General features: G+C 52.0%; 13 protein-coding genes across 13 annotated transcripts; 6 read left to right on the forward strand and 7 right to left on the reverse strand.

Moving 5' to 3' along the window:
* Positions 1 to 1,282: 1,282 nt before the first annotated feature.
* EURHEDRAFT_518495 (uncharacterized protein) lies at positions 1,283 to 2,878 on the forward strand (the record flags this gene model as incomplete). Its single annotated transcript, XM_040786684.1, has 1 exon — positions 1,283 to 2,878. The coding sequence occupies one exon, from the start codon at positions 1,283 to 1,285 to the stop codon at positions 2,876 to 2,878; it is 1,596 nt and encodes a 531-aa protein (XP_040635017.1).
* A 475-nt stretch (positions 2,879 to 3,353) lies between these two features.
* Positions 3,354 to 4,344, reverse strand: EURHEDRAFT_465102 (PIG-F family protein; the record flags this gene model as incomplete). The annotated part of the gene is made up of 3 exons (XM_040785001.1): positions 3,354 to 3,510; positions 3,561 to 3,847; positions 3,898 to 4,344. The coding sequence occupies 3 exons, from the start codon at positions 4,342 to 4,344 to the stop codon at positions 3,354 to 3,356; spliced, it is 891 nt and encodes a 296-aa protein (XP_040635018.1).
* Positions 4,345 to 5,163: 819 nt separating this feature from the next.
* Positions 5,164 to 7,916, reverse strand: EURHEDRAFT_406170 (putative Rho GTPase activator (Sac7); the record flags this gene model as incomplete). The annotated part of the gene is made up of 4 exons (XM_040780446.1): positions 5,164 to 7,289; positions 7,351 to 7,503; positions 7,609 to 7,740; positions 7,775 to 7,916. 4 exons carry the CDS (start codon positions 7,914 to 7,916, stop codon positions 5,164 to 5,166), a joined length of 2,553 nt encoding a protein of 850 aa, XP_040635019.1.
* Positions 7,917 to 8,939: 1,023 nt separating this feature from the next.
* Positions 8,940 to 9,312, forward strand: tim9 (protein transporter TIM9; the record flags this gene model as incomplete). The annotated part of the gene is made up of 3 exons (XM_040786685.1): positions 8,940 to 8,947; positions 8,999 to 9,068; positions 9,121 to 9,312. 3 exons carry the CDS (start codon positions 8,940 to 8,942, stop codon positions 9,310 to 9,312), a joined length of 270 nt encoding a protein of 89 aa, XP_040635020.1.
* A 647-nt stretch (positions 9,313 to 9,959) lies between these two features.
* On the forward strand, positions 9,960 to 11,531 carry EURHEDRAFT_416579 (bifunctional alcohol dehydrogenase/S-(hydroxymethyl)glutathione dehydrogenase). The gene is made up of 5 exons (XM_040782996.1): positions 9,960 to 10,102; positions 10,155 to 10,169; positions 10,217 to 10,331; positions 10,378 to 11,151; positions 11,203 to 11,531. Exons 1-5 carry the CDS (start codon positions 10,082 to 10,084, stop codon positions 11,415 to 11,417), a joined length of 1,140 nt encoding a protein of 379 aa, XP_040635021.1. The 5' UTR covers positions 9,960 to 10,081; the 3' UTR covers positions 11,418 to 11,531.
* Positions 11,532 to 11,871: 340 nt separating this feature from the next.
* EURHEDRAFT_465119 (putative 1-aminocyclopropane-1-carboxylate deaminase) lies at positions 11,872 to 12,930 on the forward strand (the record flags this gene model as incomplete). Its single annotated transcript, XM_040785002.1, has 1 exon — positions 11,872 to 12,930. The coding sequence occupies one exon, from the start codon at positions 11,872 to 11,874 to the stop codon at positions 12,928 to 12,930; it is 1,059 nt and encodes a 352-aa protein (XP_040635022.1).
* On the reverse strand, positions 12,850 to 15,155 carry EURHEDRAFT_246971 (inositol-3-phosphate synthase INO1). The gene is made up of 3 exons (XM_040778091.1): positions 14,845 to 15,155; positions 13,986 to 14,795; positions 12,850 to 13,939 (listed from the first exon to the last, which is right to left on the reverse strand). The coding sequence occupies exons 2-3, from the start codon at positions 14,681 to 14,683 to the stop codon at positions 13,042 to 13,044; spliced, it is 1,596 nt and encodes a 531-aa protein (XP_040635023.1). The 5' UTR covers positions 14,684 to 14,795; positions 14,845 to 15,155; the 3' UTR covers positions 12,850 to 13,041.
* A 1,766-nt stretch (positions 15,156 to 16,921) lies between these two features.
* On the forward strand, positions 16,922 to 19,382 carry EURHEDRAFT_518502 (uncharacterized protein; the record flags this gene model as incomplete). The annotated part of the gene is made up of 3 exons (XM_040786686.1): positions 16,922 to 17,018; positions 17,077 to 17,187; positions 17,239 to 19,382. 3 exons carry the CDS (start codon positions 16,922 to 16,924, stop codon positions 19,380 to 19,382), a joined length of 2,352 nt encoding a protein of 783 aa, XP_040635024.1.
* Positions 19,383 to 19,540: 158 nt separating this feature from the next.
* EURHEDRAFT_416583 (glycerophosphodiester phosphodiesterase) lies at positions 19,541 to 20,890 on the reverse strand. Its single transcript, XM_040782997.1, has 4 exons — positions 20,796 to 20,890; positions 20,591 to 20,745; positions 20,354 to 20,533; positions 19,541 to 20,300 (listed from the first exon to the last, which is right to left on the reverse strand). The coding sequence occupies exons 1-4, from the start codon at positions 20,854 to 20,856 to the stop codon at positions 19,728 to 19,730; spliced, it is 969 nt and encodes a 322-aa protein (XP_040635025.1). The 5' UTR covers positions 20,857 to 20,890; the 3' UTR covers positions 19,541 to 19,727.
* Positions 20,891 to 21,591: 701 nt separating this feature from the next.
* On the forward strand, positions 21,592 to 23,087 carry EURHEDRAFT_247803 (zinc-dependent alcohol dehydrogenase family protein). Its single transcript, XM_040778092.1, has 3 exons — positions 21,592 to 22,053; positions 22,113 to 22,559; positions 22,606 to 23,087. Exons 1-3 carry the CDS (start codon positions 21,915 to 21,917, stop codon positions 23,070 to 23,072), a joined length of 1,053 nt encoding a protein of 350 aa, XP_040635026.1. The 5' UTR covers positions 21,592 to 21,914; the 3' UTR covers positions 23,073 to 23,087.
* Positions 23,088 to 23,101: 14 nt separating this feature from the next.
* EURHEDRAFT_389665 (cupin domain-containing protein) lies at positions 23,102 to 23,665 on the reverse strand (the record flags this gene model as incomplete). Its single annotated transcript, XM_040779791.1, has 1 exon — positions 23,102 to 23,665. One exon carries the CDS (start codon positions 23,663 to 23,665, stop codon positions 23,102 to 23,104), a length of 564 nt encoding a protein of 187 aa, XP_040635027.1.
* Positions 23,666 to 24,126: 461 nt separating this feature from the next.
* Positions 24,127 to 25,623, reverse strand: EURHEDRAFT_487325 (putative MFS transporter). The gene is made up of 2 exons (XM_040785580.1): positions 25,512 to 25,623; positions 24,127 to 25,453 (listed from the first exon to the last, which is right to left on the reverse strand). The coding sequence occupies exons 1-2, from the start codon at positions 25,513 to 25,515 to the stop codon at positions 24,132 to 24,134; spliced, it is 1,326 nt and encodes a 441-aa protein (XP_040635028.1). The 5' UTR covers positions 25,516 to 25,623; the 3' UTR covers positions 24,127 to 24,131.
* Positions 25,624 to 25,795: 172 nt separating this feature from the next.
* EURHEDRAFT_416585 (purine-nucleoside phosphorylase) lies at positions 25,796 to 27,480 on the reverse strand. Its single transcript, XM_040782998.1, has one exon. It carries the CDS (start codon positions 27,238 to 27,240, stop codon positions 26,023 to 26,025), a length of 1,218 nt encoding a protein of 405 aa, XP_040635029.1. The 5' UTR covers positions 27,241 to 27,480; the 3' UTR covers positions 25,796 to 26,022.
* Between the last annotated feature and the right edge of the window lie 127 nt (positions 27,481 to 27,607).

Consider the following 27,607-nt stretch of genomic DNA (forward strand, 5'->3'; position numbering starts at 1 on the left):
GGGGGGGGGGGGGGGGGAACAACGGAGTACGGGACGGAATACGTGGGTTTGAGCCGTGAGAGGGGAATTGGAATGGTTCTGGTACGGTCTCCGAGATGGATCCAATCCTCCAATGTATGGGTCCGATGCAGCTATGCCTGATCTGTCATTCCTGGGAGTGCAGAGTGCAGTGCAGAGTGCAGTCTGCAGTACTTAGTAGACCTTCGAGAATGTGAGAGAATATCTCGGAAGGGAGATAAATCGACAAGCCATATACCCGTGAGAGAATACTTGATTTCTCATATTACTGTGTGCAAGCCCAAGTGCTCTGTGCTCTCAGCAGAGAATACACGCAGGATTCGGCCTGAAACGCAAGCCAGCAGTTAAAACACCCGTTCGGCCACTTGGCAGACGGTGCGGATCGGTCTCCATCCTGACACTCACCAGGACAGACACTCCATGGTCATTCTGCTCCTGCTTGCTCCGAGGGTCTCCATCGGGTGTGTTGTCTTTTTAAAATTTCTGCATTTTTTTAGCTGCTTCGTCTGACTCTGACTCTCTGCAGTACCCCATAGACCACCTTCCTTGTTCCTTTCTCTCCCCTGAACCAATCGGCCATGCCCAAATCAATGCGGTTCTTTAACGTTGTGGATTGAGATCTCTCGGGGGATTCAACCATTCTGGATATTCTTGGTTTTCACCGGGCTCTGTTTGAAGCCCAGATTTGGTCCTTCTGCTGTGGTGGAGGCCGACGACACTCTTTCAACACCTACTGCGATCATCCTGGTCGGCTTTATATGACAAGCGCGTCCATTTCTTTCTTTTTTTCTTGAAGACCACTCGTTTTGCTCTTTCTCTTCGTCGCTCTCGCTTCTTACTGCCTTTCGGAGAATTTATTACAGGGGTGTTTCTATTATTATAGTGCCTGCCATACTATCATCTCCGCTACGTCCTAGGCTGGCCTCGACCCCGACGACGTTGACCTTCCCTGCTGGTATCGGGATGGATCTGCTTTGAGGAACCCTTACGTCCTTTGGTTTTGCTTATGCCGCTCGTTTTACCGCCCTGGTGAGTTGGGCCAGGTTACACTTGTTCGCGGCCTCTGCTGACACTTTTCCGTATTGAGACCTCGTCGCAGCAGATCTAACGGCAAACACCCAGACCACTTGACAAGTCATAGACCCCTTTATATGTTTATTAGACGCTCGTTACACACCTTCACTATCCTACAACACGCTCGCTTAAGTATTCATTCGAAAACCCGAACACGATCCATGCGCAGTGCGACATACCGAACAGTACAATGTCAGCGACTTGGAGCAACGGCAACGGCCCTGCCCAAACAATGGATTCCTCATACGATACCGCCCTACCCCCCATTCAGTCGCAAAACATGTCTCTCAGCCGTCGTCGACCTGGATACCGACCCGATTCAGCAGCGATAATCGGAAACTTCCGCGGGATGCAGCGATCAGGGACGCCTTTTCAGACTACACACGATCCGGTATCGAACATGATTGCCAGAGGGCCTGGAATGCACCGTCGGAGCGAGAGTACACTGAGAACGGTTATGCGGAAGATATTCCATCGCAAGAGGCGCAGCCAGACGGACGAATTAGAGGAAGATCATGTCATGGAATCCCACAGTCCTCGTCCCAGTAAGTCGTTACCGCGCAAGTCTGAGAGTCGCAGTCGCAAAGACGCACAGCCTACCTCTCTTGGAACGAAGAACAGCCCATTGCAGAAGGATCTTCGCCCTACATTGATGGATCTGAACAAATTGGACCCTTTGCCGGTGCACCGACGACGAAATACACTTCCCAGTCTGGTGTTTTCTGAAGAGGAGTCTCACGACATTACCCCCAAAAAAGACAATGGCCTTGAACCAGAGAACCTCCGAGTGCGCCTTGCCTTGCGCAACAAACGACGCTCGCGGAGTACCAATTCTCTTCGCAGGAAGGCTAACGAACACCGCATGTCTCCGATTCAATGGACACGGCGCAGTACGGAGATCACATACTTGGGCTCGCCTGCCTTTGGAGCAGTCTCCGACAGTGAACTTTCCTTTAGACCTCCTACGCGAAACACGGTTGCCAGTCTGTCCAAGCCAGATGAGCCTTGCAATGCACCCGAAACCAATGATGCAGAGCAACAAACTGAAGTCGAAAGTGTCCCGCCAAGTGTTGGTAATCTAGTACACACGATGCAAAATCACGACAATCTGACTATCGAACAACGCGTGACAACCCTGGAGGTTAAACTCATCGACTTAGAATTCGCCATTGCGCGCATACAAGACAAACGAGGCGACTCCTCGCCAACGGCCAAATCCACGTCCAAAAAGTCATTAATACCAGACGGACGACCGGCACCACTATTGTCCCCCGCGACCGGCTCAAGTAGCTCGCCCAGAATCTCAGAAGACCGCCCCATCAGCACCGGCACCATCCGCCCTAACCTCCACCAATCCCGTACACACCAACCACCCTCCTCCCCACCACACATCGACAGCGCATCCAGCATCTCCATCGAACAATACAGCGCCCTAGTCGCCCTTCTCCGCAGAGAACAGTCCGCCCGCAAATCCCTCGAAGGCCAAGTCTCCAGTCTCCGCGACGACGTCCAACAACTCCAGAAGATGGCTCGCGACTCCATGACCGTGAGTATGGGCACTATGTACCCAATCCAAAGCGCAGACTCGGTAGAGCCCTATTGCCTTCGTTCGGTGGATTCTCACTCGTCCCCGCAGTCAAACACAAACTACATCCCACGAACGGAGAAAATCATCCCACATCCGCATTACGATAGTGGCACCGGCACGGATCTGGAGCGGGACTCGAAGAACGAGCTTGCGCTGCGCAAGCTGGAACGTCGGATTGAGATTGCCGGCATGATATGACTAACTATATCTACTTACCTTTGCGACTGATGGAGTCTACTCCTTGATGCCTTGCCGTATACCCTCTTCGCTTAATGTCCTGTATACCTATACCCCAATTGTCTTTCCTTTTTCTTCCCCCGGGGGGCTTTCTTTAACTTACCAATGGTGGTTTTTTTTTCTTCGTGGCACGAGGCTATCTTTTTTTTTTTTTTTTCTTTCGTAGCCAAGGCTACTTTTCTTCTTTTCTCTTCGGTTTATACTTCACTTCTTGTTACATTCTAGCGGGTTTTACATTCATTGATGACTGGATATATTGAATATATTGATTTTATTGTCTATAGATACACGAAATAGATTGTTCCACTGTGATCGAATAGATCTCAGAACACTGGATTAGTCTTACTGGATACGGATGCGTCTAAATAGATGATGATTATTTACTACTAGTCTATACAGTACAACAGATTTATAATGAGTACCCAATCTTAACACCCTACTCAGTCTTCTTATCCATATCTTCCTCAACCTCGGGCGTGAACTGGATCCTCTTTCCATACAAACACGACGACCGACTAATCAACGACCCAAGAGCGTACCCGATATACGCACCAGTCAGGATAGTAATAGGATACGCCTGCCATGGACGGTCCCTATATTTATCAGCATCAACTCCTCAAAAGGTTATAAAAGGGGGAGTTACCAATCCAACGGAATAGGCACAGCCCCAAACCAAGCACCCACGCCCGTCCCCAGCGCTCCGCCCCAAACTGCATCCGCCGGCCGACCCACGCCCCAGACCTCCCGCCAGGTACTCCCGTCGACGCCATGTACATAGACTAGTGCTGTTGCGGAGAGGACGGCCATGTGCGCTGCGCAGAGGAGCGTTTCGAGGTTGTGTGTTGTCAACGGGGCGCCGAAGAGGACGAGGAGGATTGAGAGGATGGGGGTTGCGAGGAGGGTTGTTAATGTCAGTGAGATCAAAGCGGGCTATCGTTGTCAGTATTGTGTAATTGGTAAACTGGCCAGAGGATACGTACAACCACCTTCACGGAAATTCCAGCTTCTTTCGCATGTTTCCGTCGCAGTCCAATTCTCCCCGGTTTCAAAACCGTGCCCTCACTCCCACCCAGACTCGATTCCACTGTAGTTCCCTTCGATGATGGGGCACCAGCAGGCGGCAAACAAACAACCGCATACAGCACCTGCAGGCCCGCCAACACGGGCAAATCACCGAACAACTCACTAACCGGGTCTTCCACGAACTTCTTAAACCGCACAGCCAACAGACCCAGCAAAAGCACAGGATGCGCAAATGAGTACACCCGCGCGAGCTGCCCCGGGAGAATACTCACGGCCGGCGCTGGGGGTTTCGGGGGTGGTGCCTGGGCAGATGCGGATGCATTTGATTGTGATTGTGTTGGATTGGACGATGAGGAGGAGGATGTACCAGTGCGGTGTGGTGGGGAGGGAGGTGCTGAGGTCATTGTTAAAGCACTGGGCGTGCGCCCTGGCAATTTTTGTTGAATAGATTGGATTAAATTGAATGAATGAATGGTGTTTTGTTCTTGATTTGGAGGCGGAGGACGCGGATACAGGAGTCGGATAATCTAGGACAGGTTTCCGTATTGGGGTAATTGTTCCGTTATGCCTTGGGATCGTGGCAGCCATATCTGGGCCCAAGGAAATAACTAGACATAGCTATGTTCAAGGGGAATGAATTACAATTGCACAATTTAGGTATAATGACGATGACAAGATAAATGGATACCATTATAAAGATATCCAAAGCCTTGGATACTATTCCGTACAAAACGTAGCACTACATTTCTCGACACTGCGTTCAGATATATAACCGACACTCAATTGACTGCATAAGCCCTACCTAGCCAACAATTGAATCCAAGAAAGAGAACACATTAAACATTACGCCTGAGAACTCCCTATATAACTCCTTTCCTCCTTTTTTTTTTTTTTTTTTCTTTCTCTTCTCTCTTTTACGTTTTTGCCCAACTAAGCAGTCAACCAACTATCCATGTAGATTACCGCAACAAGAAGCAGAATAAGCATAAGCATACATTCGTGACGCATGGTAAAGCATAAGGATAAGAATAAGGGCAGAGGGGTATGAACGACACGCGAAATGATATAGGTAACATATTATACCCCTAGGAACCGAACGAAAAGGCAAAACATAATTCGACGATCAAAAGTGCCACCCGCGTGTTCAAGCAAAAACATCAAAGGAAATGACGCGACATAAAGACATGATCACTGACCAAAGTCAATAAACAGGGACAACCCAATTAGTTCAGCTCTTTGGACGGTTCAGTGGTGGTTTCAGCTTGAACAGGCGCCGATTCAGGAGCACTTGTAACAGGCTCCTTTTGCTCAATAAGAGCAGGTGCAATAGGAGACTCTGGCGAGTTTGGCTCTTCCGGAATGGCAGGTGGAAATCCTGAGCCCGGCAATGGGGACACAGGAGACTCATCAGGACCATTCGCTTCAGACGCCGACTTGCTTGGTGGTGGTGACAACGCCAGGTTGGACACGGACATTTCGGTGTCCGAGTTCACCGGACTTCGCGTTCGGTCTCTGAGTGAGTCCGAGTCTTTTCCGTCGCGACTTAGTCCGACCTTGGCTTTGAACTTTCCAAACAGACTTCGCCTCTCTGGTTCAATTTCCTTGGGAGAGCCGTTATTGTTGAGCTCGGCGTCAAGACTGAGCGGTTGGTTCGCTGGGTCATTGGCAAACTGTTGGAGGTCCGATGGTGAGCTCCGGCTGGTCTGGTGCCAACTACCGATTGAGCTGGCGCTGCGAGTAGCACTCGGATTGGTCGCTCCCAAAGGTGGCGACACGAGACCGATCTGTTCACTGCTCCGTTTAGACGAGCGAGGGAACCTCCAGCTCTGTCGCTGTTCTTTGCGTTCCGCTCGCGCCGTCTCGTCGATTTGTTCGAGATCTGACTGGTCCGTAAAGGACGAGCGCGAGCGCATCGACGGTGTTCGTGAGTGTGGCTTCAGCGAAGTGTCCGTTGTCTGCGTCTGCCCGTTTTCACTCTGGGAGGTACCGTTTTCCTGGTTATTGCTGTGAGATTCATCCTGAGCACCGTTTACCGCTCCTCCATTCTCTGGAGGCACGGTGCGGGGAATATTGTCAGCAGTGACGCCATGAAGAGACTGAGATGAGCTCTGGGCGCTCTCACAGACACTACCCGGACTCCGCTTTTTCCTCAACCGGTTTGGTTGCCGCTGCTCAGCACCGGGTGGTGGAGACTTGGAAAAGAAGCTGGACAGTTTACGCTCCTTGATCGGGGTGACCGCCGCAGGAGGGGGAGGGGAGACGGAGGCTTCCCGGGGAGGTTGGGGCTCAGGGACCGTGACATGTCCTGCAAAACGTTTGGGGATGGGGCCATGGGTGGCCGAATGGACGTAAGCCATCCCAGATGTACCAATCACCGACGCACCATCAGGGCCCGAAGGAGTCTGAATACGAATGTGGTTGGTGTTTTCCGTGGAGGGAAGTGCCCGACTAGGTGATGGGCTCGGCTTCGCGGGCGGCGCGGGTCCCGTGGTATTGCCAGTGTTGGACTCTTGAACGGCCCTGCGTTGCATAGGAGGAGCCATCTTCGATGGAAGGGTATTGCTGCGGTGCACTCCGCTCAACGACGACGGCGTGCCGGGGCTGGTGGTGGCGTTCGAGTTTCGCGAATTCTTGGAGGACACGGACACGTTCCGTCGAAGACTTCCGTACTTGCGGAAGCTGTCTGCGCCGCCGCTGGCGCTGGAGACGGAGCGACGGATGCTGGTCTGGGTGGTCGTGGGTGCGCGAGGGGCGATGCCGCCAGATTCAACCGCCTTGACGGTCTCCTCATCCGCCGCGGTGCCATTCATACCGAACAGAAAGTGGTCCTGGTTCTCGATGAGGAAAATCAAGACATCCTGGCTCAGCTTGTATTCATCGGGCGACATGTCATGTTGGGGATGGGAGAGCAACCCAGGCTGGAATATGGCGGACAGGTTGGCGGAGGTCATCCGGTTCTGCTCCGATTTGGAGGCAAAGACAGCCAGGAGATCGAGAATGTAGAGCAGCAACTGCTTGTTGAGCGGCGGGAGCTCCCTGATGAGCTGCTGATAGGCTGCGACGGCTTTGGCATGGTCAAAAACCTCCGTTTCGTTGGCCGGCGCAAGACCTTGGACCTGGCGCTGATAGGTGCGCAACGGCTGACGGAATTGTTCATAGAAATCCAACGGCACGATCGGCTCGGGAAGTTGGTTGAGATAGCGACGAAGAACGTTGGCGGCATCGTGCACGGTATAGCCAGTCCAATCGAGACCTTTTCCGTATCGCTCGGGAGAGTCAAAGATCTCCTGGAGGTCCTTGATGCGCCTCGCGGAACCGTTGAGACGAAAGATGCCTTCCACGTCGGTTGCTAGTTAGAACAATCAAAGTTAGTGACGTCCCTCACCAGAGAGGAGAGGCAGTCGACGCACCCTTTTCTTTCAAGAACACCCCGCATTTCGCAACGACGATAGGAACGTAACCGTAGATGAAGCTTTCACCGTTGTCATTCGTGAGGGAAATCGCGACGTTGGCATATTTGATGCTGACGTTGAGAGGGATACCGAAGATTCCTCGAGGTACATCTATTTTTAAACGTAGGAACCGTCAGCGCCAGCCATGAAGAGATAATGGTGAGATTATGGTGAGTCGACAGAGGTTGTACTGCTGATCGACGCGATACCTCTCACAGAGGATAGCGATCGCATCAGGCTGGCGTTTCTCGAAATAGCACAAGCCGGGGGTCACTGGCGGCATCGCGGAAGCACCACCTCCTTTCGTCGAAGCGGACGAGTTGTAGAATGGACCGAGAAACACATGGACTTCATGCTGGTGATCCGCATGAGGTAAACGCACCTTTGACTTCTTCTCTGCGGGTATTCTTCTTAAACTGCCTCCACCAGGAAGTGAGATCTCGTTTGGAGGGAGGCGAGAACGCGACGGGTTGAGAGGGAGTGGGCGCGAAGGCCTGGAAGGGCTCCGGTTTTCCCGTCACCATGTTCGTGACGGATGTGTAGACCGGCGTTTTTGACGGTGTAGACGATGTAGACGAGGTTGACTATATGAGTGTATGGACGATGGACGATGATGAGGACGAGAACGGAGAACGAGGACGATGAGAAACGAAGGTCGAGAATGAGATTGAGGGACGATGGGCGATCTGGAATTAATTGGATCAGAGGGACCGACGACCCCGAACTCGATTGGACGGTTGAGCGAACGAATGAAGGGAGTTGAAGATCAATAATCAATAATGAATGAATCAGTCTCAAGTGAGGCAGACCGTCACCAAGTCAGACCGCCCTCGTGTCTCTTTGACTTGCTTGACTGTATAATATTAACACAGACTGTTGTTAATGGGGGTTTGGCGGCGAAAAAGCCGGGGCTGGGCGGTTCCCAAAATAGCAGCAAACGGGCGATATCTGACTCTAGCTGACTGATCTGGACTATACGTGGAGGGATCAAGGAGGATAAAGGAGCATGAAGGAGTGTAGGAGAGAAAGAGGAAAAGAGGGAAAAGAGGAGAAGAGGAGAGGGGAGGAGGGATAGAGAGGAACAGCGAGATCGATGATGCTGATGATCCTTCATGATGACTGCCAGAAGGGGTCTCAGGAACCATGGGTATGGCAGCCATCCAAATGTACTATTCTAGGTACAGAACACACTGCAGAGTCCCAAGAGAGAGGAATAAAGAGTCTACTACTATCTGCACGAGCACTACTATGGGTAGACAGTGTCTGTACTCGGCTAGACTACTAGTACTGTGCCCCAAGTCCCTTAACTATACACAGGTAACTGCATAGGCACAGGGTTCAGCCAGGGACTTGACTCGACCTCCAACCCGGTCAATCCCGGCCATCCAAAAGTCGAGACTCGGTCGACCGTTGGACGGTTTCAGTGCCACTGTACTACTACCATGGAAGATCACGTGCTCTCACGTGACGCCTGGCGGAGTGCGGTCGGAGATGAAGAATCGTAGCAGTTCACCTTGCGCCATTGCTATCCACCAATATCATACAAAATGGACGGGTGTGTATTCAATTCACTCCTCTAATCTAATCGAAACGTGCTAATTTGCAGTCTCAATGCTACGGAACAGCGCGAGCTCGCCTCTCGCATGGAAAGGAAGCAGCTGAAGGAATTCATGGGCGTGCGTTCTTCTTACGACATCCAACTCTGGACACACCAACTGACTCCCGCAGATGTACTCCAAACTCGTCCAACGTTGCTTCGATGACTGTGTCAACGACTTCACCACCCGTTCGCTTGCTTCTCGTGAGGAGGGCTGTGTGCTGCGCTGTGTCGACAAGTACCTCAAGGGTTCGGCTCGCTTGAACGAGCGGTTCCAGGAACAGAACGCGGCTATGATGCAGAACGCCCAGGGTGGACAGTAATTGTCACCTTGAACACCTCGTCTTTGCTCTTTCGCCTACTCCTCTTACCCTTCTTCGTTTGTTGGCACCGGTTCGCATGTTCGTTGGGATAAAGTTGGTTTGGGTTTGCTTAAAATTGACGGTGCGGAACTGAAAAGAAAACTTTGGGAAAAATAGGTAATGGACGGCAAAAAAGCTGTCTGTGTATTATATGAGATTGAGCCCTTGATGGGCCGTCAATGGATTACGACGGATGGTATTGCTCTACCTGTACTCTGTACTCTGTAGCTCACATGGAAAAAATCACCATTTCGGGATCGGGGACTGGGTTCATTTGCCGCCGGAAAACATTGCCTATTACATGTAAAGTCAACTAGTTCTTACTCTACGGGGTATTTAAATGCTGACAGCTATCTAAAGTGGTAATGTCGGTCGCAGTTAGTATTGCCGATGCGATTCCGTCATCGTCCGCAGTTCCGAGCCTCACATACTGGTAAACACCGTATATACTGTTATTCTGTAGAGAACTAATGCGGAGATCAAAACTGGGATTATGAGGGGATTGTATAAGTCCTTTCCTTCTCCAACTGTAGTAGTCAGAGATAGTGAATAATGATATGAGAGTCCTCTGTATAGAGTAGTGCTGCCCCTCACCCCTCCCCTCCTCCACTTCCCGCACGCTTTTAAATCCGCGGGTCTCGCTCGTCATCCAATCCTCAACTTTTTCTGTATTTTATTCTTTTCTTCTCTTTTATATCCGTTCTCACTCTGTTCTTGTTATTCAGTCAAAATGGCCAGCACCGTCGGACAGGTAAGATACCCAATTGTCTGCAATTGCCATTTAATCTCGCTAACTGCTTTAGACCATCACCTGCAAAGTAAGTTCACGATCGCATATCTTTCAGAATAAATACTCATAGTACAGGCCGCCATCGCCTGGGGCGCTGGTGAACCCCTTTCCATCGAAGATGTCGAGGTCGCTCCTCCCAAGACCAACGAGGTCCGCATTCAGATCCACCACACCGGTGTCTGCCACACAGGTATGACCGACGCCAAGGATAGGAGAAGAGGGTACTGACTGGACAGATGCCTACACTCTCTCCGGCAAAGACCCAGAAGGTGCCTTCCCCATCGTCCTCGGTCACGAAGGTGCCGGTATCGTCGAATCCGTCGGCGAGGGCGTCACTTCCGTCAAGCCCGGTGACTATGTCGTCGCCCTGTACACCCCCGAATGCCGCGAGTGCAAGTTCTGCAAGTCTGGCAAGACCAACCTCTGTGGCAAGATCCGCGCTACCCAGGGTAAGGGTGTGATGCCTGATGGCACCTCGCGGTTCAAGGCCCGTGGCCAGGATATCCTGCACTTCATGGGTACCTCTACCTTCTCCCAGTACACTGTCGTCGCGGATATCTCGGTTGTGGCTGTCACTCCTAAGATTTCGACCGACCGCTCGTGTCTGCTGGGATGTGGTATCACGACTGGTTATGGTGCTGCTGTTGTGACTGCTGGTGTCGAGGAGGGCTCGAACATTGCTGTCTTCGGTGCTGGATGTGTCGGTCTGTCGGTCATCCAGGGTGCCGTCAAGAACAAGGCTGGCAAGATTATTGTCGTTGATGTCAACGACGGCAAGGAGGCCTGGGCTCGCAAGTTCGGCGCCACAGACTTTGTCAACCCCACCAAGCTCAACGGCAAGACCATCCAGGAACAGCTGATTGACATGACCGACGGTGGCTGCGATTACACCTTTGACTGCACTGGTAACGTTGGTGTGATGCGTGCTGCTCTTGAAGCCTGCCACAAGGGCTGGGGTGAGAGCATTATCATTGGTGTTGCTGCTGCTGGCCAAGAGATTTCCACGAGACGTAAGCCCTCCATATTTCTCAAGACTTCCAAAGACCCTGCTAATAATGTAGCTTTCCAACTCGTCACCGGCCGTGTGTGGAAGGGATGCGCATTCGGAGGTATCAAGGGACGTAGCCAGCTCCCAGGATTGGTTGACGACTACCTGAACGGCCAGCTGATGGTTGACGAATTCATCACCCACCGTCAACCTCTGTCCAACATCAACGGAGCGTTCGAGCAGATGAAGGAGGGAGACTGTGTTCGTTGTGTTGTTGACATGTCGTAATTGCGTTATTGAAAAGTTATGATGATGAATATGATTGAATTCAAGACTATCCGAGTGCTTATAACAGTATATCAATGAACCCCAAGGTCCTCACGGGGACCTTGTATCGGCACCTTGTACTTCTACATATGTATTTACAAGTACTCCCCCACGTACTCCATACCTGTACTCCCCGGAGCAGTCTACAACTCCGACCGGAGTACAGAACTGACTCCGGTTGATACCTGACCATGCCCATGACAAATGAGCAGATAGCCACCCGTAGATACAGATACAGATACAGATAGATACATATCTCCTCGTTGTCATCCCCTCATATCTCCTCTATCACGGACAACTTCCGAATGTCTACGACTATACAACTATATAAGCCAGGTTAACTCAGTAGTATAGATCTAATCAATCAATCTCTACAGTCAGTCCCTGCAAGCGTCTTCTACTCTACTACGATACAATGGAACTACAACTCCCACCTCCCCTCTCCTCAATCCCCCGAGCCCCCCTCCTCCTCGGCCCCTCCCCAATACACCCCCTCCCCCGCATCTCAGCAGACCTCGCCCCCTCCAAAAATACAACAATCTACGCCAAACGCGACGATCTCAACTCCGCCTACGCCTACGGCGGTAACAAAACCCGCAAACTCGAGTACCTCCTCGCCGACGCACTCGCCAACTCAGCCGACACCCTTGTGTCTATCGGCGGCGTGCAGAGTAATCATACGAGACAGGTTGCTGCGGTTGCTGCGCGCTCTGGGTTGAAGGCTGCGCTTGTGCAGGAGAAATGGGTTGATTGGGAGGATGATGGTTATGAATCTGTGGGCAATATTCAGTTGTCGAGGTTGATGGGGGCGGATATTAGACTTGAGAGAGAGGAGGGGTTCGGTATTCAGCATAAGGGGACTGTGAAGGGGGTGTTGGAGGAGATTGAGAAGAGTGGCGGGAAGCCGTATTATATTCCTGCTGGAGCGTCGGATCATCCGCTTGGTGGGCTTGGGTTTGTGCGGTGGGCGTTTGAGGTGAGGCAGCAGGAGAGGGAGATGGGTGTTGAGTTTGGCACGATTATTGTGTGTGCGGTGACGGGGTCGACGTTTGCGGGGATGATCGCTGGGTTCAAGTTGGTTGAGAAGCTTGAGCCTGAGCTGGCGAAGAAGAAGGTCATAGGGATTGATGGGTCCGCGACGCCGGAGCAGACCAAGGCGCAGGTTTTGAGGATTGCGAGGAATACTGCGGTCAAGATTGGGTTGGGGGAGGAGGATATTGCCGAGGAGGATGTTATTCTGGACGAGCGGTATCATGCGGGGACTTACGGTATTCCTGATAAACAGACTTGGGAGGCTATGGAGTATGCTGCGAGAATGGAGGCGTTCATCACGGATCCTGTCTACGAGGGTAAGAGTTTCGCGGGTATGGTGGACATGGTTCGAAAGGGTGAGATTCAAGGCAATGTTCTATATGCTCATCTGGGTGGGCAGTTAGCTTTAAACGCTTACTCCCAGTTGGGTCAGACTAAGTAGTACGATGGTATTGAGAATAAAATCAGTTTATTGCATGAATGAGCGACTAAGTTGGACATGCTAGTGAAGCATCAAGTGCAGATAAAAGCAAAGGTCGGTACGGGGGGGAAGCTAAAACAGCTTATGCTCAAGAGTCATGTCCGACTCCGGCTGCAAACCAACGCAAGCACGGAAGATGTTGATCAAAGCATTCCGCTGCTTGCCCAGAGCGTTGACAACCGGGGTACCAGGAGGAGTCAAAGGAGCCTTGAGCATGTAGCTGAGAACGCTCAGAATACTGTGGAAGCCCTTGTACTCGGCCGCCTCATCAGTCTTCCAGCTAATGCGGGTCATAATATCCGTTATCAACACAAGGTCGATGATCAACGGAGAAGCCAGCAACGAGTCCTCGCAGATGTTGAACAAACTGATGGTCTGGTGACCGCCCATGAAGATCTCCGCATAGTACTCGTCCAGAGCACGCTTGTTGTCGCCCACGGACGGCATATACTTAATGACCACAGTGTGATCGGGATGCTCGTCCTCGGCGTACAACAGCTTGTTAGCTGCAACCATGTCATCAACCACGTTCGACTTGGAAATCTCCTTGGAGCGGAACTGCTTCTGGGAGCTCAGGTTCTTTCCGTCGTTGTTGCCCAGGTGGTTGTAGCTGGCAATCGAGGTGAGCTTGATACCAGCGTTGATCAAAAAGTCCACCAAAGCCGACTTCATCTTGGTCTGGCCCGACTTGAAGTCGTCACCACCAATGAACGCCCCACGCTTTTCCGCCAAGTCCAAGGCACCGGGAACAAAGGTGTTCTGGGGAGATCCGTTGATGAAAGGAACATCCTCCAAGATGGACGCAACCGCAAAGACAGTGGACGGAGCCACCTCGAGGTGTCCGGTCTTGATGGCTTCGAGCAGGTTCTCAGCCGTGTCGTTGACGCCGGGAACAATGTCAGCGTAACGCTCGGTGTTGGCAGTCCACATGACAATGACCTTGTCCAGACCATTCTGAGCCTTGAATTCGCTGTGAAGGTTAGCACAGACCCCAAACTTGTAGGATAGCTGCTTACCGAATGTCCTTCTGGATGCGCTCGACGTGAGCCCAGCAAGCCTTGTCACCCTCAATGACATTATCGGCACGATCCTCCTGGTTGGAGGCAATGAAATCAGGGTAGTAGATACTGGGCAGCGGCTTCATGGTAGACATTTCCTTGCGGACCAGCTGCTTGAGACCCGGCTCGAGTACCTGAGCACGGTCCATAGAGTCGGCCAAGTTCATGCTGCTAATGTCCCAGCCACCGACAACGAGATCATTGGGGTGGGCCATGGGCAACATGTCATGGAACGGAACGTTAACCTCCTCACCAGTCTTGGCGTCAGTACCCAACTTGACGGTCGAACTCATGACAACGGAGCCATAGTAGTTGGCGGCTTGAGAGCGCTCGCGAGTTTCCCAGACGAGGCGATCACGGTTGGCAATGATACCAGCCGTCACCGTGGAACCGTTGTTTCCACCCCAACCGACAAGCATGACACCGACCTTGCCCACCTTACGGTCCACCTTGAAGTTGTAGTTGGTGGCCTTGGGGGTAGCAACAAGCTTGTTGTCGGGGGTACGAGAGATGTCGGTGGTGTGGTAAGCGTACTGACTCTTGATTTCATTGTCGTTGTAGACCACATTGGGAGAGTTGACGGTAAACAGAGGAGCGTTGGAGACCGACCCGTTCACGGCGCCGTTGGCCACATCCGAGTTAGCGTGGGGAGCCATCGTTGTAGATTTGATAGTACGAGTAGACGAATTCGTTTACTGAGTGTAGAATAATTCGTCCGATGCCCCTCCACGGGTGGATGAGCGCCGGCCGTTGAACGGGTGGTGACGCCTGGAGGGTTAGTATACTGTACAGAAGACATGTATATAGAGATACTCACGAGTTAAGAAGTGTGGAGAAAATGGTGACGGTTGTTGACCACCTCAAGGACGAGTGATCGAGCGTAGACGAGCAATTGAGCTTGAGTAGAAGTAGAAGATGGGATGAAGAGAGAAAGAAGAAAGAGAGAAGAGGACACGAGGAAAGCGGCTGTTTAAGTAAGCCCTGGCAAACAGTCCCGTGATGCTCCGGCGGACGGTGAACAACAACCAAGCAGCCGAATAGGTGTCACCGCAACTCGGTGAATTACTATAAAGGACACTTCATCGTTACGATCATCTGATTTGCAATCTAGACTTTTTTATAGCCGGCATGTTGGATGCTACTTGATTACTCTATATAAGTACAGTGCTCTGCACAAGTACTGTACACTGTTATGATCTCCGATATGTACTGTGCACCTGCCAACGGTCGGATCCCCCACGAGGGGCCGGCATATGGAACCGGGGTGCTAGATTGCCGGGACCTCTGCCTGAATGCCTGGATGCCTCAGTCATATCGGTACAACTCTCTTGCGGTGTACGGAGTACGACTTATAAAACGGAATGTCCCGGCTAGGGTTCCATGGACCGTGCTGATCCGCTGACTATTGAATTTGTGGTTGTTCAGGGAAGAGCTACGACTATTGAACTTTATATCGGTTTCGGATTCTTCGCTTAAGGTGCTGTGCCTGTGATATCGATGCAGAACATGAGGACCTGTGCTCCGTACCTGCACTATAGCGAGGACGTGCTGAAGACGGCACACTGCAATCACACAATGTGCCATACGCGTATCTCATCCCCAATTGGCCCGCGGTTGCTCTCTGTGGAGTGGATTGTGGACGCAGAGGACCATGACGACGATCCGAAAACGGGTCAATGGCATCATTCGGTCAAAGTACGGAGCGGAGGACGGAGGTTGTGTACACACCAAGGCATGACCATACCCGTCCTGGGTACAGAGTTATCTGTACGGAGTCAGGACACAGGGGCATTAAAGTCCATATGAATCGCATGAAGAGTGATGTCCCGCCAAGAACAGTTCCAGAAATCTGGCCGGTGCACGGAGATTACAACAGTCTGCGCGAGTTCCCCTGTCCACTCCGCTTGGAATGCAACGACGGAGTCGGAATGGGTCAACACTAACTACCGTCGACATGCGCTACTGTACCCCATATAGATGCAGAGGACGACACAGCATGACCGACAATCAGATTGGGTGGGTGCCAACAACTCCGAGAAAGAAAAATGGCATGCATTGAAACCACGTCACTGCGCCAGAGACAACAACGAATTGGGAACATATTTTTGGAAAACAAAAAAGATAAGAAAAACCACCCAGGTTCTCTCAATGGAGTCCTTCTCGCCCTAATAAACCAATCAACACCAGTCTCACGCGGAGTGGAAAGTTGGAACGGGCTCCCCCTGAACCGCATTGAAGATCATCGGTCCGTCTCAGGGGTTTTTGCGCCTCCCGTATTCAGAGTTTACAGAGCTTAAGTGCGTTAACAGTGAACAATGGAATCATTGGAGAAACAATATTACCCGATCAACTTGGAGATCCCCTGTCATCTAAAAGAGAAATGGAAGTTTCCCCTGTGTATCTATTGGCATCGGTGGCGGCGCATCGTCGAATGCCCGAATAGAAAATCCTATCTATCTATAACCACCACAGTGTCCCTCACAAGGCTCCAAATCCCACTAATAATACCGCAGAACGCGTGTTGGAGACATTGTTTTTTCCTTGATCGTCATCTGTCCACACGAGGGCCTTGACTCTATGGTGTCTTTTGCACCATCGTCTCCACTCGCAGTTCTTATCGTCTATCCAGCGGTATTCTCTTTCTTCTTTCTCTCATAACTATCGCAACTGTTTCAACACTACTTTTATTCTTCAATATCCCACTCCCCAGATATAACGCTTCATATTAAGATCAGTCGCATAGCTACCGATTGGCTGCAGAAGTGCCCAGACGCGAGGAGGGCCCCGGCCTGTCGGACAGATCAAACACGCCCCTGGCAGATGTCACTCTTCATGCATCGACTATAGTTAGCATACTTTAAGAGACATCACATTCTTCAGTGCCAGTCGACGACATGGCTGTCGTCGATGCGGGCGTGCTGCCCACAATAAAATGCTCTAATTGCGGCATTGGTGTCGATATTTCTGCCATGGGGGATCATGTCTGCCATGGTAATCCCCTCCTTCATCTCTCTTTGCCTCTGTCGCTGTTTAGGTACTGATCGTATAGACCAAGGATCCTCGCCAACGCCCCCAGCACCTCCTCCGAAATCTGACCCTACTCCCCCGCCAGGGTATTCATGGGAGAAACCATTACCGCGGATAGATCCCTTAATGGCCAGTAAGTGAAATCAAGGTTTTCTTGTTGTGCCAGTCGGCTGATACAGTCCAGATCGTCCCTTTTTGCAATCAACAGGAAGCAACAATGATGATACTCCCAGCTCAAATCAAAGCCCTCCCTATGGTTTACAGCGAAGCAACACAATACCAATCCCTTCTGAACCACCATCGCCTGACTGGGGCAAAGGCATCCCAGCATTCCCATTACCTCGTTCAATGTCTAACCGACGACCCGGTGCCCTGGCCAATATGCAACCTCTCGGCTCAGCGCCGCCAGTTTCAATCCCACACTCTCCTTATGCGGATCAGGATCAAGGACCCATGAGCGCACGACCAGCTCCCATCGATAGAGAACGTTCTCTGCCACCACCACCGCCATTACCAAAGGATGACAACTTCGCTGATGATGTCGCTGACGATGTGGCGCCGCTCCCGGATTTCTTTCACAGGCGTGGTGATTCACTGGACAGTAGGAGCAGCTATGGGACGGCAAGCATCAAGTACGACAATGGGTCGAAGCGTTCGACAATGATGTCCAGTCGACGACCATCATTTGGAAGCGTGGCTCGCGATCCGCAGGCGTTCTTTGATGATGGACTTCTTTCAAGATCCGCGCCTCTCGAGACGTTAACCGAGAACCCAACGCCAACGCATCAGGAGCTCGGGGAGGAAGACGCCGCATACCATAATGAGCAGCATGATTCATCATACGGTGGATTCGACTTTGGAGTTTCTGAAAAGAGCAATCGCGAGGCCGCAATTCATCGTCCCAGCGATAGCGAACAGTTGGATTTCTCTTTTCACTCCCGCTCCGAGAGCCGTTCTGGCCAACTCTATTCGCAGCGGTCACCATCCCAGAGCTCCCACTCCCCTGCTCCGTCCGTCGACAGATTCCGCGATTCTAGGGAACCATTCACCGCCCAATATCATGGTGCGCGTCAACCTTCAGGTTCCAGCCATTACTTGCACCCGAATAACCTTTCGATTGACGAAGGCAACCGGAGGAAGAACTCCGATGCCAGTGAGGGGGGCAATTCCGTGTCAAACTTTGCCCGTGCGCTGGGTTTGGACGACGCAGGACATACTACAGAGAGCTCAACGGTCTCTTCAGAGTTCTCGCCGTCTGAATCACGAAGCGGAACTTCTCTGTCCAGCCTCCCATCAGAAACGAGCTTATCGCGACGCAAGGCATCAGAAGCTAGCAGACTCGGGCCCGTTGTTGAGGAAAACCAGAACCACCACGATCAACCATCTCCGTTCCCGATGCTGGAGGACGCCTCTCAATCGGGCAGCCCTCTCGAACCACCAAAGCTCTCTAATTTCCTCCAGCCACCGGATTCACCTACCGACCCGGCTCTCTCTCAAGGCAGCTTATCTCTTGTTTCCGATCAACAGTCTCCGCGTTCTGAGAATTCCGTTGAGTCCCCTTCAGACGAACAATCACCAGTATCACCAGTAAAGGAACGCCCAGAAGCCATTGCACTCGCTCCACCTCGTGCCCCACGCTCCAAGGGCCGCTGCCGTGGATGCGGAGAGGCCATCTTTGGCAAGTCAGTCTCATCGGCAGATGGTAGACTCACAGGCCGTTACCACCGCGATTGTTTTGCGTGCTGCTACTGCCGCATTCCCTTCCAGACAGCAGACTTCTACGTCCTCCAGAACAAGCCCTACTGCGCCCAACACTACCACGAGCTGAACGGCTCCCTATGCAGCACATGCAACGCCGGCATCGAGGGTCAATACCTAGAAACCGATGAACGAATGGGCCGCGGTCCCAGCGACCGCCGCAAGTTCCACCCTGACTGTCTCACCTGTCGTACCTGCAACATCAACCTCAAGGGCGAGTACTTCGAATGGAACGGACAAGTCTACTGCGAGCGCGACGCCCGCAGAGCCGCAGCATCCGTGCCGCCTCCTCGATTCCGTCGTCCAACAATGCCCTCATCGCCTTTGTCGCGACCGCCAGACCCGTATGGACCCCCTGGCCCTATGGGTCCTGGTCCGGGTCCGATGGGCCGTCCTCCCTTCCCGCCTGGCCCTGGACGGCGTCCACCTCCGCCTATGGTTCCTCCTATAGGCCCTGATATGCTGGGACCACCTGGTGCGTTTGGTCCTGCGTACGGCCCTGCGTATGGACCTCCGCCTGGTGCGAAGCGGTTCCCTGAGCGGCGGACGACCAGGCTTATGATGATATGATTTCATTTTCGACCATTTGACCAAGCCTTTCCCTTCTACTATGACGGCTTTCTTTTATCTTACATTTTTTAACTGATCCGGTACATCAGTTTTCGTTTCCTTTTTGACATACCTTCCTAGTGGAGTTACTTTCGTGCATGTATACCCATTTCTTTTATTTTTGCACACGTTTGGTTGAAATGTTTCAGTCTCATGTATACCATGCCTTCTATTGTATATAATGTCGGTTATGTTTGGAGATTATGTACAGGTCCAACAGCGGCGATTAAACAAAAGGTCAGGTTGGCATGGGTAATAGTTAATGGAGCAATGTCTATCTATCCCAATATACTCCTGTGTTCAATATCAATGAGAAGGCGGTTTGGCCTTCTGTGGTGCGTCAACCTTCACCCTTGGCAGGAATTTGAGTCTGAACAACCACCCAAACAGCGCAACTAGTAGTGAAATGGTCAGAATCTCGGTCTTCTGGCTAAATGTGATCGCGTCCGATCCAGCAGACGGGTCTGTCGTGCCTATGAGCTGCCGACATAGCTCGGGATCGTCGGTAACCACACCATCGACGCGTTTTCGGATGCACCATTGAATAGCGCTTTCATCGTTTGGTGTCCAGACAAACACTTTCTTTCCTGCCTTGTGCGCATCCTCCAAGAACCCCCGTCCCAATGGACCCATCAGTACCTGTTGATTGACATTGTAGGCCACGAGGTTCGGAAGCGGGAAAAATCGACGCGCGGCGTGAAGGTCGAAGCAAACGAGCGATAACGGGAATTCTGGAAGATGGGTGATGCATTGGGGTATAAAGGCTGAAGACCAAGCGCCGATGATGAGACGGGTGTGCCATGGTTTGTTCTCTGCGGGTGGGACGGAGGCGATGGTTTTGGCGATTTGCGGGATTATCGCGACAGCATCATTTGTGAGCTTTTCATGTCAGTACACTATTCCATAAATTTAGGAGAAGTAGGTGGAGATACCTTGACATCAAGAAAAGCCCAAATATGCGCCGCCTCCGGCTGCGCCAGATATTGGAGTAGTTCGTATAACCGTGGAACCGGCTCATGCGGTTCCTGGATCATGGTCACAGTTTTCAGGTACTCGTAATCACACTTGGCGACTTTTTTGTTCACCCCGAAGCAGCGTTTTAGCGAGGCATCCTGTCCTTGTTAGTACAGTGTACACTGTCGCGATATGTAGTTGCCTAGATGACGAACATGGGATATCACGACAACATCGTCCTTGGACAACGCTAGGTCCAACTCGATCGCATTACTGTCTGCCTCGACGGCGCCTCTGAACGAGGATAGGGAGTTCTCGGGGTATTTTCGCTTGAAGCCCCGATGGGCGATTATCTGCGGCGCATCGGTGGCTGGATGGTTAGCAGTGTGTTCGCCGTTGGCTTGATCGCTATGTACATACTGGTTGAGACTGGGGATTGTTTCTCTTGTGATAGAGGGTTCTTCTGATGCTGTTCCTCCATTTCGATGGGCGTTGTAGTTGTTATTGGGATGGTGATGGGAGTTGTTTATGTTGCAATGCGACAACGGAGATAAGAGTGTAGATCCGGTACCAATCACATGATTCTGCCCCAGTAAGGCTGATTGTCAGGCACTTCTGCAGTGTACTTTACTTTAGACATGCTTCATCTGAGGTATCCAACTGCAAGAGGAAGTACACGCTGCCACCCCGCTCTAGCAGCCTCATTCTTGTGTTCCTGCGCTGCTAAATACACCTCCTTCGCCTTCTCGTTCAAATTCCTCTCAGCTGCGATGTCCTCACGGTAACCCTGCAATTGGAGGTACACAAGCATACTTAGACGGAAGGCTTTTCTTGCGTCCGCATCCCTGGGTTTGTTTGCTTAACAAGCTCGAGCAGTGAGATATATTGATACGTACGCCATCCTCTGCTAGTTCCGCTTCCTCGAGATGCTACCCTTATTCCTCTCGGGTTTGATCTCGTTAGCACCTGCAGGACTGCTATATAGGCTAGTTCTATGATCCATGGTGTTTCGAGGGCACGTTGTAGCGGAACCTTTTCTGGCGAAACCGGTAATTCTCCCGAATGCAGCCCTGCTATCCGGATTCTGACTCTGGACCGGAGGATGGTTAACGTCGGACATACGCTTCGCAGCCTGGTAGCGAGTTCACTTTCCCTCCCTCCCAGGCACCATTACGAAAATCGGCCTATATGACGTGAGACCGGCGCCGGCTTGATGATTGAAAGGTAATGGAAAAAGCCTGGGAGTACGTTGATGGAGACACATGTGAGAATCTACCTGGCGACTGAAAACGCAAAGTATGAGGCGCGGACATATGGTTATGAAGGGAACAGGGAGGGTCTCTTTCGCATATATTTGATATGACTGAGCATGACTAGCCTAAACGTCCTCTCCACCTTGAAGCATGAATCATGTCATTTCTGGTTTAGTGGGGCACCGACATTATTAATTGTCTCCAACAATGACCAGCATGTCCTCAATTGTTATTTTCCGTTTCCTAAACATACTCAGAGTACAATAGAAGAGTACTATCCAGCATCATGTCCGTCAAGAAATGGGTGACAACCCTGAAGGGTCTCGACACGCTGCAGCTCCAGGAAGGCACCATCCCCACACCCGGCAAAGGAGAGGTCCTCGTAGAGATCCGCGCTGTCTCGCTGAACTACCGTGACACAGAAGGTAAGCAACCAATCGATTGCCCCGTAAGCAGGAATAGGGACATGATCTGACTGCAGCAGTCTGCAATGGCGAATACACCCATCACAAATCCATCGGCCAGGATGAGTCTATCGTCCCCTGCTCGGATTCGTGCGGAGTAGTCACACAGGTCGGCGACGGCGTAACAACCCTCAAGACCGGCGACCGCGTCCTCTCTCCCTTCCTCCCCGATCACCTGACCGGCCAGGTCACTGAGAAGGAACTCGCGTCGGGATTGGGGCTTCCGTTGGATGGTGTGCTAGCGTCGCATAGAGTGTTCCCCGCGCGTGGACTGGTCAAGGCACCGGAGTACCTGAGTGATACAGAGGCGGCGACATTGCCGATTGCCCCTGTTACGGCTTGGATGTCGATTAATGGGATGAGACCAATGGGTCAGGATGGTGGTGCGGGGGAGTATGTGCTACTGCAGGGAACGGGCGGTGTTTCGATTGCGGGGTTACAGATTGCGAAGGCTGCGGGAGCTAAGGGTACGTCACTTCTGGTTACTGCCGGACTATACTGATGCCGAGACAGTGATCATTACATCGTCCTCCGACGAGAAACTTGCTCAGGCAAAGGAGCTTGGCGCCGACTACACGATCAACTACCGCACAAACCCCGATTGGGAAAAAACCGTGATGGAGGTGACCAACAACCACGGTGCGGATATCGTCCTCGAAACTGGTGGCGCAAAAACATTGAAGAAGAGCTTCGACTGCATTGCCTTTGGAGGTCTCATTGACTGCATTGGCTATCTCTCCGGAAAGGTGGATGAGCCCGAGGACCGCACGAATGTCAACGTGCTTGCATTGCGGAGAAACGTGACTCTCAAGGGCATCATCAACGGACCCAAGGACCGATTCGAGGAGATGATTAAATTCTACGAGAAGCACCAGATCCGGCCCGTGGTGAACCGGGTGTTTTCCTTCGATGAAGCCAAGGAGGCCTTCAACTTCTTGTACAGTGGAAGCCACTTTGGCAAGGTTGTCATTACTGTATAATATAACCCGTGTACATAGTCTGAACGAGATCACTGGCTTGGCTGAATGTGTGCCTCCGATGGGATATCCTCTTTCAACACCTTTCCATCAATAACAATATTCTCGCTCGCCTGCAGAACAAACAGTATTCTTGCCCACTCCGTCTTACTGGGGTTGCTCCACGCATGCATCGTGCCCCGTTGGATAGCGATATCCCCGCGTTTCAGCAGCTTCTTCTCCCCAGAGTCCAAGATCATTTCAATCTCTCCCTCGAGCACAATGCCGTAATCCAGGCTGACAGTCTGATGCATGATGGGCTTGTTACCCGGTGCAAAGTCGACGTATCGACACACTGTGCCGCCGGGGTTAACCAGCCCAAGTTTTCCGGAGGTTGTGACTTCCTTGTTCTTTTCAATATCCGTCCCATCTGTCATGTTCACTGGAAACCGCGAGGTAGTGTACGGGACATAGAAGCCCATATCGTCGCCGAGGTTGGTCCAGGAAGCGCCATCCTCAGTATAGACAACTGACTTCGCATCGGAGTTGTGCCCGGTGATGAAACGTGTCGGTTTGGGGAGTGGAGAGAGTTGTTCGTTATCGGTGTTGGCGGCCATTGTGGGCGCGATTTGGTTGAGTATTGAAATCGAGGATAGGAGGATAGTTGATAGAAACATGGTGGCCAAGGCGTGGTAAGACGGATATATACCGGGTATACCGGGGGTTACACGAGTTTATGTATGTGCTGTATGACATCCCTTGATTGGCGGCATTCTTTGGACATGTGGCCTTGCATCTTCAGCTCTAAATTATTGAGTTATGTGTGTGTATGGTTCTTCAATAGCGTGTGGCTGAATAGCTTATCTTGCATGGACCGATTCAGCTCACCGCTAATGCGCGCAACTCAGTTCTCTGTACGGAGTACGGAGTAGGGTTCCGACATATTATGTTGCCAATGGCATCCTCATACACAGCAGAATAGCTAACGTCATACATTCAAGAATGGAAAGGTATATACGTAGTTGTGATCCAAGCGGGATCCAACATGTCCGCACGGATATATCACAGGTGGGGTGAAGATATCTACAAAAACCACCGAAATTCAGCCCCCGCTGGCCCATCCCTCAGCCTGTCTGTAGGGACATCAAGCGCCCGAACCTTCACTCCATCTCTCCGATCCCGTCTCACATTATCCATCCACATGTATCCACCAAGAAGACCAGCTAGGGTTGCGCCCGTCGCACCAAATACGCCAACTGTGATCAAGGCTGGGAGATATTTCGGTTTATCTTCGCTGCGGAAGACGTTGCTACTTACAAGGCCCATTAAGTTTGCGAGTGGGACGCCGATACTGGTGAGGAGGACGCGGCGGCCTTCGTGCGCGATGTTGTTGTTGTACCAGGTGCTTAGCAGGACGGAGGGTGCGGATGTGCCCCATGTCATCATGAAGGTGGCGAAGTAGGCGACGTGCAATTGTGTGTGCACGTTGTCAATCGAGGCATAGATCATGAAGCCGGAGAAGGTGAGGAGGTATGCTAGCGCGATGAACGGAGAGCGAAGACGGGTGAAGTCACTGGCGAACGCGAGGATCACGCACATCACAGCGCCGGTTACATTGGGCGCGACTGTATACAGGTTCGTCTTGACGGTAGAAAAACCCAGTCGCTGCACGATCTGAGGTAGGAACAAATTGACAGCTTGGATGGGTACTCCCGTGCATATTTCCAGACACAGAAAGACATAGGTGCTTGGATGGCGGAAGATGCGGATTGCATCGCGGAAGCAAAACGGCTCGTTGACGACTGTGCTTGAATCGACTTGAATGCGATGAAAGGCCAACGCCTTCTCCTCTTCGGAGAGGAACTTTGCCTCGGCTGCGCTGCGGGGAAGATACCAATATGCGAAGGCAGCGAGGAGGACTGTTACGCCGCCTTCGATGATGAAGAGGTATCGCCAGTTGGGGATGTTAGAGTTTTCGATTTGGAAGACGCCGAATGCGATCAGCCCGGAAAATGCATTGGCGATGTTGGATGCTGCGTAGAATATCGCTAGTCGCCGCGCCAGCTCGCCCCGTCGGTAGAAGGTGGTCAAGTAGTAGATGACCAGCGGTAGGAAAGCCGATTCGGCCATTCCTAGAAACCAGCGAATAGCAAAGAGACCACCAAAGTTATACGCCGCAGCAGATAAAAGCGTGAACGAGCCAAAGGTGAACATGAGAATTGGCAGGACTCTCGCTGGTCCGAATTTCTTCCCTAGCATTGCCAGCGGTGGCGCGAAGATCACATACGGGACGAAGAAAATTGAGAGCAGCAGATTGTACTGATTTGGCTTGAAATTGAGATCTTTGCTGAGTCCGTCCGTTTCTGCATTTCCGAGGTTTCCCTTGTCGAGGGCGTTGAAGAGGTCTACGCCATCAGCACCTTGTGTAGATTGTGTAGAATTCGAGATATGAACTCAACTCACACATCAACGCGAGCAATGGAAGCAATCGCAGATCGAATCGTCGACACAGAGCACGCTCCGCTTGGTGATCGACCACTTGGACCACATCCTCGACGACACCTGGTGCAGATGAATCATGGCTGTTTTGTTTGCTGGTTTCGAGGCTGGCAATTTTGCTATCGTCCGGAATATATGAAGCCATGGTGACAATTTACTCCAAGAGGACCGGGCATAGGCCCGGGCATCTTATAAGACATCCTAGTAGAACATACATATTGCTATCAGAGTTACTATCAAGATAACAACGTCGCATTATGAGTGGCCACGCGAAGAGCTTCCTGTGCGGGAGGTTACATCGGTGTGTCATGATGATAAGATGTACCCCGGATTTGGCTGCTTATCTGGGGAACAAGCGTATCCTCGGTAATGTATATGCAGATAAACTCAGATATCATGGACTATTATTGGTGTAAGTGTGTGGGGTTATATACACGAGATCCTAGCAGATTGGATGGCATTGGTATGTGCATGTCTACCTCCGCACGCCCCGGCTCCTCTTTGTCAGACCCATTCCGCGCTTGGTTAACGCCCCAGCATCTTCCTTTGCCTGCTCGCTTCCAGGCCCAAAGTCCGGCTTGCCACCCAGGGTACCGAAGATGTCACCGATGTAGTTGCTGGGCTTAACGCCAGCAGCGAAGGTGGTGTTCCACCCACGCAGGATACCCTGGACAACCTGCACACCGGCGTTGTACAAGTTCTGCACTGCGGGCTCGAACGCACCTTGCTCTGCATACAGCAGGTTGTCCAGCGCGGACTGGCCTTTGTATCCGCGCTCAAAGTCGGATCCTGTGCGCATGACGATGATACGCGAGAAATCGGTGAGGTTGTGCTTGGCCGCGCGCAGCAACGCCTCCAGCGTCGCGTTGTCCTCCTGCGCCGTCGAGCAGTACACACCGGTGCCGTTGGTGAGCACGCTGGTGGTCTTGTCGAAGGCGTCGCTCAGCAGGCTGCCGCTGAAGTACACATCGGTAGTGGTGACGTCGCATTCCACCACGGATGGCGCCTTGGTACCGGCCACATAAACCTCGTCGTCGGTGGCGTATTTGGCACGGTATTCCTGGGCAGTGGTCGAGTCGGAAAGATTCGCGCGACGAGCAAACGAAGCCGCAATCGAGCGGAGGTCAGCGTTCAGCTCAAACACCTCGGTTCCGTAAATTGAAGTCGGGTACTCGAATGGCTTCTGGGCGCCTTGCGGGAAGTAGCTGGTCGTCCAGTTGTCGGGAAGCTCTCGCAGGTCGACCTCGTACTGCAGTGCAACCTGCACGGCGTACCGCGCGAAAGTCGCCGAGTTGATCGTTGTCACCTTCGGGTTGACACCGGCAATGCCTGCCACGAAGAAGTAGGTGTGGGTGAGATCGAAGATGGGGGAAAATAGGAGCGAGGACAGAGTCACGGCGGCGTTGATCTCGCCTTCGCCGGTGACCAGCTGACAGACGCTGTAGTCGGCCGTGCAATGGACATCCGGGAAGAGAGGTGACAAACCCGGGACGGTGATGTTGTGCGCCAGGAGATTGAACTCGGGAATACCCCACCAAGCCTCAGCTTCGGGGGCAAACATAGACACAATAAAGACCTTGGGAGTGATCTTATGCTTGCCAGTCAATTGAACACCATGGCCGGGCGTCGCCGAGACAGCAGTCCATAGCGAGCTGACGGCCAAGAGCCCAGTGCTGAGGGAGGGGAGACGCATTGTGCTAGTGCAGAGGGGTACACGGAATCGTGCTGAAAAACCTCATTTCGAGGGAGGTATTGCGATTTATATTAGCTCCAGCTAAAGCCGTTGAGCGGCGGGTTCCGCCGGCCATCTTGCTTGCTGATATGCTCGAATAGCCAAATCGCTCATGGTCCGAGAACCGAAAGTGGTTCCTGAATTTGCTTATCGCGTGTTTTGGACGGTCAGGCCAATTAGGATTTCGTGCTAGCTCCATTTTAATACCCCGAATATCCACCGGTAGAATTTTCACGGATTCGTAATAATTTTCTTCCATAGCAGATAAGAGTATGCTTTTGCTGTATCTCGGCTATGCTTCGGGGTGAGTGTATTCGATGTAGTACTG

Source organism: Aspergillus ruber (assembly GCF_000600275.1).
Source record: "Aspergillus ruber CBS 135680 unplaced genomic scaffold scaffold00036, whole genome shotgun sequence".
Taxonomy (NCBI): Eukaryota; Fungi; Ascomycota; class Eurotiomycetes; order Eurotiales; family Aspergillaceae; genus Aspergillus; species Aspergillus ruber.